This window comes from Mytilus californianus, unplaced genomic scaffold (assembly GCF_021869535.1).
Source record: "Mytilus californianus isolate M0D057914Y unplaced genomic scaffold, xbMytCali1.0.p SCAF_15, whole genome shotgun sequence".
NCBI classification, from domain to species: domain Eukaryota; kingdom Metazoa; phylum Mollusca; class Bivalvia; order Mytilida; family Mytilidae; genus Mytilus; species Mytilus californianus.
Genome location: NW_026262637.1, coordinates 16,225,754 through 16,238,296, shown reverse-complemented (window position 1 = coordinate 16,238,296; position 12,543 = coordinate 16,225,754). Strand labels below are relative to the sequence as shown.

Below are 12,543 nucleotides of genomic sequence, written 5' to 3'. Positions count from 1 at the left end.
ATGACTGGAATAAATAAATGAATAGATAAATAAATAAATAATTCTGTTTAAAAAAAAAACAGAATTTACACGACTTATTTTACGTGTTGGTGAAGATTATACAAAGGTTTCTGGTCTTTCAAATGTAGCATTTAATTCTATGTTTTGACAGTAAAACCCCAACGTTGATAACAGATGGACTTGAATCTATCTTGACCATGTGTTGCTTGCTTTTTGTTGTCTTTGCTTCATTTTGTATATTTACGTCTTTTTTCTCGTACTGTCAAAGATTTGTTGGTAATTCCTGTTATTCTTTTAATTTATTATTGAGATTGGTCTCACAGTGATTTTGAGATGAAGAGCAGCAATACTAGTGTTGTTCCTTTAGTTGTTACCTGTAAAATGAATAAGCGCAAATGTAATATATACAATCTTGTGTGCGATTGTATTATAAATATGTATAGTACTTTCTACATATTTCCCTAAATGATAAGACTTGAACAGTATCGAAAACAATGATCGATTTTGTTTGTTTTTCAGAGTTGAAGTTGATTTTTTTCTTCATTTTTATCAAGAATTGTGTTACCTATACAACGAATACGAGCAAAGGCACAGATGTAATGCGAACCCATTATACCCATATTTATTTTGATTAACTGCCTATGTTTACCAATAACGTTACATGTATATGTTACAGTGAATTTGTAAAATCAGGGATTTTGTAAAATAATTAGTGATTTTATAAAATCAGTTATAGTTTCAGTGATTTTGTAAAATCCCTGAAAATATTGCTAGGGATTTTACAAAATCCCTTACTACAAGTTTAAACTAGATATTAGAAATGTTTTTTTCTTAATACAAATAAACCAATGACTTTGCAATACATCTTTTTAATAAATAATACTAGTTAAAACTATTGTACAGTGATTATGAATAATAGGCATATGAACTGATATTAAGACTACAATTTGCTTGCTTTTGCATGATAAGTTTAGGTGACATCAACTGTTACACAATTGCCCTGGTGAATACTGTTTTTTTTAACGATTTGTTTTACATCTCCACATTGAAGAACTTCATCCCTACATTAAACAATTATTTACTTTTAATTTGATTTGGATTTAAAGAGAGGAGAAAGTATAGAAACTTATTTAAAGTTGTATCAATTTGTGATAGAATACAGTATCTGAGATATGACCATGCAAAGTAAGAAAAGCAAGTACCAATCAAAGTATTTTTACTTATACCTATCCCATATTCTGTTGTCTTTTTTTTACTTTTATTATTTTGTGGATATAAATGTCTTTTATAGGCTGCGAATTAATAATACAACACTTATTTGCTTTTTTATATCAATTTTCATGTCACAATAAGATACTCTCGTCCTGATAATCATGTAATATTTGCCACTGGAACACACAGCCTAAACCAATCAATTTCTTATTCTTTCCATATGTGTTTTTCCTCTCAAAACGGCAATCACTCCATGTACTGTCTTTATATATATTTGATGATAAAATTTGATATAAGTGGTTTATAATTTTCAGTAATTACAGAAGCACTACATAAAAATCATTAACTTAAAATTGAGAATGGAAATGGGGAATGTGTCAAAGAGACAACAGCCCGACCATAGAGCAGATAACAGCCGAATGCCACCAATGGGTCTTCAATGCAGCGAGAAACTCCCGCACCCGAAGGCGTCCCTCAACTGGCCCCTAATCAAATATGTATACTAGTTCAGTGATAATGGGCGTCATACTCAACTCCAAATTATACACAGGAAACTAAAATTAAAAATGATACAAGACTAACAAAGGCCAGAGGCTCCTGACTTGGGACAGGCGCAAAAATGCGGCGGGGTTAAACATGTTTTTTGAGATCTCAACCCCCCCCCCCCCTATACCTCTAGCCAATGTAGAAAAAACAAACGCACAACAGTACGTACAGTAAAACTCAGTATAAGAGAAGTCCGAGTCCGATGTTAGAATAGGAAACAAAAGAAAATAAATTAACAAAATGACAATAATACATAAATAACAACAGACTACTAGCAGTTACTGACATGCCTGCTCCAGACCTCAATTAAACTGGTTAAAAGATTATGTCTTCCTCATATGAATATCAGGCACAATCCCTCCTGTTAGGGGTTTAGTATTATACCGTCATAAAATATATGAGAAGAACATAACCAGTGTCATGCCAACAACTGGTTTTAGAATAAATGTGTTTAATTCCGATGCAAAGACCCTATAAGTGAATTAATATTAAAGCCAAAATATGCAATCTTTAATGACCTGACAACAGTATCGTAACTATATCCCTTCTTAATAAGTCTGTTTAAAGGTTTTGTTAGCTTTTGAGGTGAATACTGACATTTTCGAACATGGTAATAATAAGAGCTTGTGTTGTCTTCTTTCTATGGCTTTTTAGCAATAAGTTTTAGAATTTCTTCATATTTTTCTCTGTTCCATATGTTATACATTTTAATTTTCCCTAAATTATTTGAAGTAACGTTTGTGTGTAAGTTTGCTCTTGATTTAAACACATCTGTGCCTAAGCCATTTTCTGCAGTATGTCAGTTGTTTGTTGATACTGCTCACTAATATAAAAGGCTAAATTAACCTCAAACTAGTTGAGTGTAACTGCTGTCGACTGTTTTAAAAAAGATTTTTTGCTCAAAAAGATTGAGTTATCTTTTTTTTACAAATTCACTGAATTTAATCAGGGAATCTGTAAAAAAGATATTAATTTGTTCAGTGATTTTGTAAAATCCCTAGTCAAAATCAGAGATTTTATAAAATCACTGATCATTTCAGTGATTATACAAAATCCCTGAAATTTCAGGTATTTTAAAAAATCCTTCGTTTTACAAATTCACTGTAACATAAATATCTTTATTGCCGTAAACCAAAGTACAATGGTATATAGATATATACAAATGAATTAATATACATATAACATTAGCGGTACCAATTTTTTCTGCACCAGATGTGCATTTCGACAATAAATGTCCCCTCAGTGATGCTCAAGGCCTTAATATTTGAAAATTACAAACTTATTAAAAAAAATGAAGAACTTATCAAACAAAAAACAAAAAAATAGTATAACCAAAGCCGGGCAAGGTATCAGAGCTTTGCATGCCATGAGGAAGATGTAATACTTATTTTGAAATAGTTTCCAAAATTATATTATTTCTGTATCATAAAATATAAATACAAATGTAAAGTAGAGACATACAAGTAAAGTGGTTGCCCAAGAGATTCTGTGCATCCCATAATTATTCGTATAAATTTCACAACTTGTTTAGTTAAGACGGGTAGGTTTTTTACGCCAAAATATAATGTTAATGAGCACAAAAAGAATGGTTTAGTCCTGAATCATATCTATAATTACAACGAAAAAAGATCTTTTGGCCAGCTAATATATTTCTATCTTACCTTAAACGAAACTAATACAGATGTTGATATTTTATAATATGATGTACTTCTTACGCACCAAAAGTGCTTGCAGTGCCAACATCTACGAGCAAATACTAAATACTTTTGAATTACACCCAAAACATGGTCGACCGAGGTATCCAGCAAAATTAAAAATTTCGGCTTTGGCTTATCTGTAGAATAAACTCGAGTGCCATATTCCACTGATAACATACCTGATCTTTGTTAGTTCGTTCTGTTGTTTATATCCTTATCATGTTATCTTACTAAAGAGACATTTGTAATCAAAGATCATTACCTTTGCCGACTATACACGAAATAAAGTAACAACAAATGTCTCGTTTGACCGAACTATGTGCGTGAGGAGATGAGTTCGACCTCAAAATAGCTAGCCCCTCAACCAATGACTTATGTATATTCCTAATGCATTTTTTTTCACGGTACGCCACGTGCACACTTAATCGGAAGGAATTTATGATTTAGAGAAACACACACACACACAACTTGCCGGCAGGAAATCTCAGTGTCCCAATTTTTGAAAACCTTTCATCCACCACTGAAAATATGACCACTGATGATCGTGATTTTTTTTCTCAATCAGAAGTAGAGTAGGATTCAGTTTTTCATGCAAACAGCATTAATCAGTTATATATTTATTTAATCCAAATAATTTGGTTAATGCCAAATAAAAAAGTAATTCAAGGCTTGCACAAATAAACAAAAAACATATTTGTGAACCTGTTATCTTTATGATAGAAGTCTAATTACATAATAAATTAAAATATTTGATTTGATCTGGGAACAGTATATCAATATATATGTTCCTGATTTGATATTAAAAAAAAATAAATAAACACGTTTGTTTTTGTTTATTTTTGTTTGTCTTTTCTTCAATTTTTATTTTGACCATTGTGTTGTCTGTTTTTATTGATTTTTATTGTCACAGCCTTGGTATCTTATTTTTTTTTCCTTTTTTTTGAAATACATTGAAAGTTAAATCTGGAACATAATAGTATGATAGTCCAAGGTTAAATATAATATTCATAAACAAAAAAAATATTTGATTATTATTCATGATAGGATAACAAGCTAATGATAATTTTAACTACTAGGTATAATATGAATGAATAAATTTTCATATAAAAAGTCACACACTGAATGATAAGCTATAATGAATTCTTTTGTAAAAAAAAATAAGAAACAAAATCTATCGGAAAATGTGCATATCCAAACCGGATAGATTCTACTTTTTAAATACCACAAATCAACTTCCGGTTAAGTTTGTACTTTCGTTGGATTGGATTATGACAGTTTAGATCTAGATTACCAATTATCTCCTCATATATGTTATATATTTAATGGAAGCAAAGCCAATCGTAACATGTCAGTTTTCATTTGCAAATCTAAGAAAAATTGCCAATGCAAGGCACATAATCGTTGAGATAAAACTAATTTTTTATGATGTCATCTTTACTTATATGAGTAAAAGGAGATGAGGGGTAAATGCCAGTCAGTGATACAGCAACCAAACAGCTTAAATGACAACTGTGTTCAATATGCCTTTATACGCTTATAAAAATAAGGGGATAGTATTGTTGCCAATGAGACAAATATCCCATATTACTCAGGTTGGGGACAATTCAGGAAAAGTGGGGTATTCCCTGTTTTCAGGGAACACCCCAGTTTTCTGGTGTTAAAAACACCCAGTTTACAGGGACTTCCTTTTTCTATTTCAATTTAAAGCATGAAATCTTCAAAAGCGCATGTTTTAACTGCATCAGGAGTATTTGTAAATACTTAAAGAATTTCAGGAACAACAAAAAATGAATAAGTGAAGCCTTGTTTTTTCTAAAACTCAAATACATACAAATCTTTTGTTGAGGAGTCAATTGACCAAGCTGCATGCTCCAGGTGTAACTGACCATAACTGAATTATATTCACTACTATTGAAAATTTCTATTCATTGAATTTAAATGCCCAAGTGATTAAGTTATCTTTTTGTCATCCCATAATTGATGATCAAGGTATGATTTGGTGAACAAAGGAATTGTTTTGTTGTGAGTTGAGCATCAAATTAGACTTGAAATTAGCTGGATTTTTGAACTAATAAAAACACTTGCTATCATAAAGCATTGTTAAAACATGTAGAAGGTACGTGCGCTTTAGTAGAATTCATACCATAAATTGAATAGGAAAAAGAAGTCCCTGTTTACTGGGGTTTTTTAACACCAGAAAACTGGGGTGTACCCTGAAAACAGGGAATACCCCACTTTTCCTGACGAGCCCAACCTGTTACTCAGGTTGGGGTGGATCCTCATAATCTTCAATTTGTTGAAGGCGGTCACTATATGGTAGAATAGAATGGTAAAAAATCCAGGCACCATTAGGCATTACTAGTAGTAGTCTACTATGCTCATTTATGGGAATTATACCAAATAACTGGTATCAATTTTTAGTGATAAAAATATAAACTTTGGATTTACAGATATTTTCTGTCATGGCACAAACATTCGGGTAAAGGACAACATTTTGTCTGAAGACACTATGACTGAAATATCATCAGGATAAAGGTTAACAGCCTTCAAAAAGTAAGATTTTTGGAGTCCGTTATCTTTGTATTCAGTTCTCATTTGAATTAGGGTCTTAAAGGGAAAATGTTGCCATTTATATGAATATTTGCGCCATGACAGCTATCCTGATGAAATAAAAAATTTGATTTCTTATCACTGTAAATTGATACCCGAATTTGTATAATTCCCATAAATGCCAATAGTACACTTTTATGAGTATCTTTCCCAACCTGTTACATGTACTGGGATGTAAAGATTAATCCCTTTTCGGATTCTGATGGCAACCAAATCAGGAAATTCATGAAATTGCTCCAGACTCAGAACCCCAAAAAAAAAGAATAATGTAGACAAAGATGTGAACACCTACATGTATAGACAATATGTCACCACGAGGCCTTAAACAATGAGAAAACTCATTCCTATATTAAGTTATAAAATTTCAGGATGTTAGACATGTTAGAATTTGAAACAATTCACTCACCAATACCAACAGCCTGATTAATCTTATACATGCTAAAACAAAGGAAAAACAATTATCAGAGATGTCAATCAACATACACTACACATGCTACATGAACTGGTTTACAGGTTGCAGGCAAATAAACAATAGTGGGATGTAACATGTTTGGGAGCATGCACAATCACCTCCGTGGCCACCCCCTAAAACCATGATAACAATTAGAAGATAAAATAAATTACAAAATATTCTATTTTTAACTCTATTCAAATAGCACCATGGTAATGCTATAAAGTCCTCAGGAAAACTGGACACAACGGATAAAGTTACAATCTAAGAGTTCTGACACATGACTGACAATTATTGAAAGCTACATGTAGTTAAAACCTCAGTTTCATTTGATAAACATGATGAATAATCCATGTTTTCTCAGACTGAAATATCAACTTTCAAAAATTAGCAGTGCATCTCCAATGATTTAACTGATAAAGGGAATATTCAACTTTATCTTACTTTTACTTTTTGCTTAATTAAATTGATGACCTTTAAAATATTTTTATGCCCCCGCCGTAGCGGAGGGGGCATTAAGTTTTACCCTTGTCCGTCTGTACGAACGTATGTACTTCCCAAAGTGGGTTTCCGTTCTCTACTTTAGTTTGCCTTAACCAAATGTTATGAAACTTATACACAATGCTTATTACCACAAAACACAGATCAAGTTTGAATTTTGGTGGCATCACTTTAACCGTTCTAGAGTTATGCCCCTTTACAAATGGAAAAATTGCTGAATTTTTCGTTTCCGTTCTCTAACCAGTCAGGGGACTTACTTAAATGAGTGATTTTCTAAATCACTGATTTAAGTAACATTAAGTCCATAAAGGTTGGACGTAAGAGTTGTCTTTCTTTAATAATCACCTTTTTAAGTAGTACAAATTAATCACTAGACTAAGTGATTTAATTTTATTGTAGCTTTAACTATAGAATACTAATGATCCAGGGACTAATTATGTTGCTAAAATTATCAGAACCAACATCTGTGTTGATAAGATGACCGGGTCATGTCAGGTGATGACCTTGTACTAAATCTAGGATAATGACATAAAAATCACTTGTTTAAGTATCATACCTCAATTTCCTTCCAAAAAATCACTTCTTTAAGTATCATTATTTTAATAACCCCCACTAATTCCAACACCCCCAAACAGTGAAATTTTGATCGCGAACAGTAGAATTTTATTAAATAATCTATAAGATGAAACCATGAACTTTACAGGAAAAATACTCCCACTGCTGGGAAAAATCTGTTAAGAAAGTTTCAGTTCATTATGTAAAGCCATTTTTATAGCATTTTTTCAACTAAAATAGAATTTGCAGCTAAATGATTGCATCAAAGGCATAAACCTTGCTGCTTAAAAGAAGCAAAAAATTCATTTTTTTCAATTTTACTAATGAAAAGATATTATCTAAACCTATGTGTATAAAATTTTGGTAAAACTAAAAAATCACAATTTGTGACAAAACTTCGAATCACTTATTTCAATAAGTCCCCTGACTGCTAACTTTAGTTTGCCTCAACCAAATGTTATGAAACTTATACACAATGCTTATTACCACAAAATACAGATCAAGTTTTAATTTTGGTGGTGTCACTTTAACCGTTCTAGAGTTGTGCCCCTTTACAAATGGAAAAATTGCTGAATTTATAGTTTCCGTTCTCTAACTTAAGTTTGCCTCAACCAAATTTTATGAAACTTATACACAATACTTATTACCACAAAACTCAGATCAAGTACAAATTTGGGTAGGGTCACTTTTACCGTTCTTCAGTTATGTCCCTTTATAACTTTATATGATATGCAAGCGGAGGCATCATCTGTGTCCCATGGACACATTCCCCATTTATTTTTCAACTGATCAATAAGATTACATGCATGGTTCTTACAAACTCTATAAACAACATCACTTTCAAAAATAACAATGTGATATTTAGTTTGTACTGTATTAAGATTTTATATGTCAGTCAGGGTTACTACTTGTACAAGTTATTTTTATTTACCTGAATAATAATATACTTGTATAAGTAAATTTGTTATATTCATATTTTCTTATAAGGTTTGAATAATCTCCCCTTAATTTTCTCAAAAAATTTACTAATTTTTTTTTTACAGTCCCTAAAATTCTCAAGTTTTGGATGTGAAAACATGCCTTAAACAATTTTTCTCTGGTTAGCTCATAATTTTTCATTAGAGTTCAATGTTTCATTTCATTAATTCAACAATTGAAACTAATTGCACAAAGATCTCAAGTAATTGCATAAGGCCTTCAAAAATTGCCCCCTGGAGGCTTGTAAATGAGCAGTGTTTGGAAGATAACAGACAAATGAGATTTTCATTGTCCATGAAATTACACTTAAGTGATAAGTAAAGACATCTGCAAAGGCCAGACAATTGAAAATTCTATTAGAGCAAAGAAGTCTTGAGAAATTCAAGAAAAGAAGATAGTATGACTTTTTAAAATCTGAATGTCTAAGGGACATAACTATTCCATTAAAATAATTAAACTATACAAGTAAATAAAATACACTTGTATAGTTAAATTCAGGTCATTAAAGATTGCATATTTTGGCTTTAATATTGATTCACTTATAGGGTCTTTGCATCGGAATTAAACATATTTATTCTAAAACCAGTTGTTGGCATGACACGGGTTATGTTCTTCTCATATATTTTATGATGGTATAATACTAAACACCTAACAGGAGGGATTGTGCCTGATATTCATATGATGAAGACATAATCTTTCAATCAGTTTAATTGAGGTCTGGAGCAGGCATGTCAGTAACTGCTAGTAGTCTGTTGTTATTTATGTATTATTGTCATTTTGTTTATTTTCTTTTGTTTCCTATTCTGACATCGGACTCGGACTTCTCTTGAACTGAGTTTTACTGTGCGTACTGTTGTACGTTTGTTTTTTCTACATTGGCTAGAGGTATAGGAGGAGGGTTGAGATCTCAAAAAACATGTTTAACACTGCCGCATTTTTGCGCCTGTCCCAAGTCAGGAGCCTCTGGCCTTTGTTAGTCTTGTATCATTTTTAATTTTAGTATTGTGTATAATTTGGAGTTTAGTATGACGTCCATTATCACTGAACTAGTATACATATTTGTTTAGGGGCCAGCTGAAGGACGCCTCCGGGTGCGGGAGTTTCTCACTGCATTGAAGACCCATTGGTGGCCTTCGGCTGTTGTCTACTCTTTGGTCGGGTTGTTGTCTCTTTGACACATTCCCCATTTCCATTCTCAATTTTAATTTTACTTGTATAAGTATCTTCTTGATCTTACAAATTAACTTATATAAGTATATTAATATTTACTTCTTCAAGTAAATAAAAATAACTTGTACAAGTAGTACTCCTGACTGTAGGTACTACAGCTAAACTTCAAACTGTAGTATGGAGTTTTCTGTGTTGCCTTAACATACTACACAAATATATGGTCAATCTCAGGTCATTATTCTTAAATAAATTCTTTAATTGCAAAAATTTTATTTTGTAACAAGAAAATTAAACTTTTTCAGTCGTGGTGACCAGATAATTTATTTTGAGTTCATGGTGACCAACATGACCAGACATTTGTCTTGTAATTGAAATACTAGTGTACAGAGAATTTTTATTTTTAGGTTACATGTATGTTGAATGGGGATTTTTTTTAAGGTGATTTGGCATTTGGCTAGAGATTTTATGAACATGGAGACCTGAGACTTTTTTAAGTTCTGATTACCAGATTTCTTTCTTCCAGGTCATGGTGACCAGACCATATTCTCATCATTACATCCGACTCTAGTGCAAACATTGCCAAAGGAGACTACAGAATGGAGAAGGTAATATTGTAAAGAAAGGACATTTTCAACTCGTGTAAAAAACACCAAAGACTATGATAATTATGGTAACATTATTAAATATTTGGTACAAATTTCGCCCATCATTTTGATGCACACAGCACATGTTTCTGGAATATCCTCCTTCAGATACAATAAAAGCCCAAAGTTTGGGCAGTCAAAAAAACCTAACATAAATTTGTGAGTAATGAAACAACTCTATTGTCAACTTTGCCTGAGTTGCAACCTTTCTTAGATATGACACATTTACATAGTTAATAAATTAAAAATATACAGTCACAATGTACAAGTATTTAAATCATGTCAGTGACCAGAAACAGGCTATAGCTTTCGGGTAGATGATACATGTACCCTCCATGTTACTTAAGTGTACCAGCATGCAGCAGCAGTATTAACCAAGAAACTAGAGACTAATACTGTAAATTCAGAAATTATTGCGAGGTTTTTATTATTGCGAATAATGCGACTGGGTGAGTATCACAATAATAAGAACTCGCATTCTGATATCTGATACATATATCTGTATACCAATTTTCTTGAAATTGCAATAATTAATCTCTCATTTTGTCTATTCTTCAATAATTCCAATAATAAATGCACGCAACAATTTCTGAGTTTACATTTTTTTCTCACGATTTTGAAGGGATGAAAAGGGGTGCGTATTATATATAACTGCGTGTTTTACACAGCTAAATACTGAATCGTTATTCCCAATAAAGATTACAGCAATGAATAGGATTAATAGTCATTACAGTGATCATGAGTGATATGATATTATGAATGCCAGAAATCAAGAATTAAAATGTCCTACATAAATGAAAACTATGAGAAATACAAATATATATAAAGTTGTCAACATAGAGAATTATAAAGTAATAGTCTCATCAGAATAACAATTTAATGTGCTTGGAATCATGTATTACACTCATAGGAGATTTCACATCGATTGTCCATACATGTATATTACCTTGTTAAGATAATATTGATAATGAAATATGTTTTATAAAACATTCTGATTTTTTGTAGGTCATATGGAAGACCACCAAAGTCAGTACACATAGAAGCCAGTTTTGTACCCTATGATGAAGATATACTTCCCAAAGAAACAGACAAAACATTAGTCAGCAGGCCTTATTTTCATGTCTTCTGGGCAGATGCTGTACGTAGTAATATTTGTCATATTTTACCTTCAAGTACCATTTACTGTCATTTTTATACTATCTGTTTTAGTGTATCTCTGTACAGTTTAATAGCATGTGTGTATAAAACAAAAGTACACTGAATTTTTACATTCCTTCTCTGCTAATATTATCAGAATGAAATGGCTCTTTTCACAAAAAATCTTTCAACTGGAATTGATTATTATGAATTTTCTATGACTTCAATACTTCTATAGATACATAAAAATAATTGTTTGCTTAAGTAATGTCCCTGATTGCTAAATGGGTTGAAATGGACAATAATGTGCCCTTGTCATGTAGAAATAATTTACAGATGTTTTAACGATGTTGTTTAGTTCTCTAAGATGTTTTTTTTAATTTTTATTTAGGATTTAGAAACATACAAACAGACAGCCAAAGAAGAACTAACAGAATGGCATACTGCACTGAAAAACAATAACATTCCTGATTGGCTAATAGTAGTTGTCAGTAACGATGATTCTAAAGCTAAAACTAAACTGCTTCCAAGGTCATCTGTGATAGACAAGGTCAAAAATGACTTCTGTGGAAAACAACCAGATAGGTAGTGTATATCTGAATTTAGCTTTTATGATAACAATTAACGCTTTGTTCCTTTATGCTGTGTCCTTGTTTTTAGATGAGTAGCATTTAAAGTGCTGTTCCTTTGTTTTTGGTCTTAGGGATAATTTATACATCTTGAATAGTTGCACCATATCTGTTCTTTTCCTTTTGTCAAATAGAGATCAAAGGTGTAACAAAGAAATATTAAAAACATGCTTACAACCTTAGGGCAAAAATCAACTAAATATAAATATCTATTTAGAATTTAAAAGTACAAATCTGTACAAGAAATAAACACTTTCATTAGGCCTCAGTTTCTAAGTTTACATAACACCAAAACTGTTTACACCAATGTTTTATATTCTGTATGATATATGTATTTACACTATATAGACATGTATCAGCTGATATTTGGTATTTATTCTATAAGATTTAAGTTTTTATTTGGTAAGCCAATA

At 31.6% G+C, this 12,543-nt stretch overlaps 1 protein-coding gene across 1 annotated transcript in view; it reads left to right on the top strand.

Annotated features, from left to right (window-relative positions):
• Positions 1 to 4,677: 4,677 nt before the first annotated feature.
• LOC127725525 (trafficking protein particle complex subunit 10-like) overlaps positions 4,678 to 12,543 on the top strand; it is a 28,489-nt gene continuing 20,623 nt past the window's right edge. The window contains exons 1-4 of the mRNA XM_052232559.1: positions 4,678 to 4,802; positions 10,244 to 10,325; positions 11,370 to 11,502; positions 11,893 to 12,086. Coding sequence (XP_052088519.1) covers positions 4,778 to 4,802; positions 10,244 to 10,325; positions 11,370 to 11,502; positions 11,893 to 12,086 — 434 coding nt within the window. The 5' untranslated portion in view covers positions 4,678 to 4,777. The remainder of the gene's footprint in view (positions 4,803 to 10,243; positions 10,326 to 11,369; positions 11,503 to 11,892; positions 12,087 to 12,543) is intronic.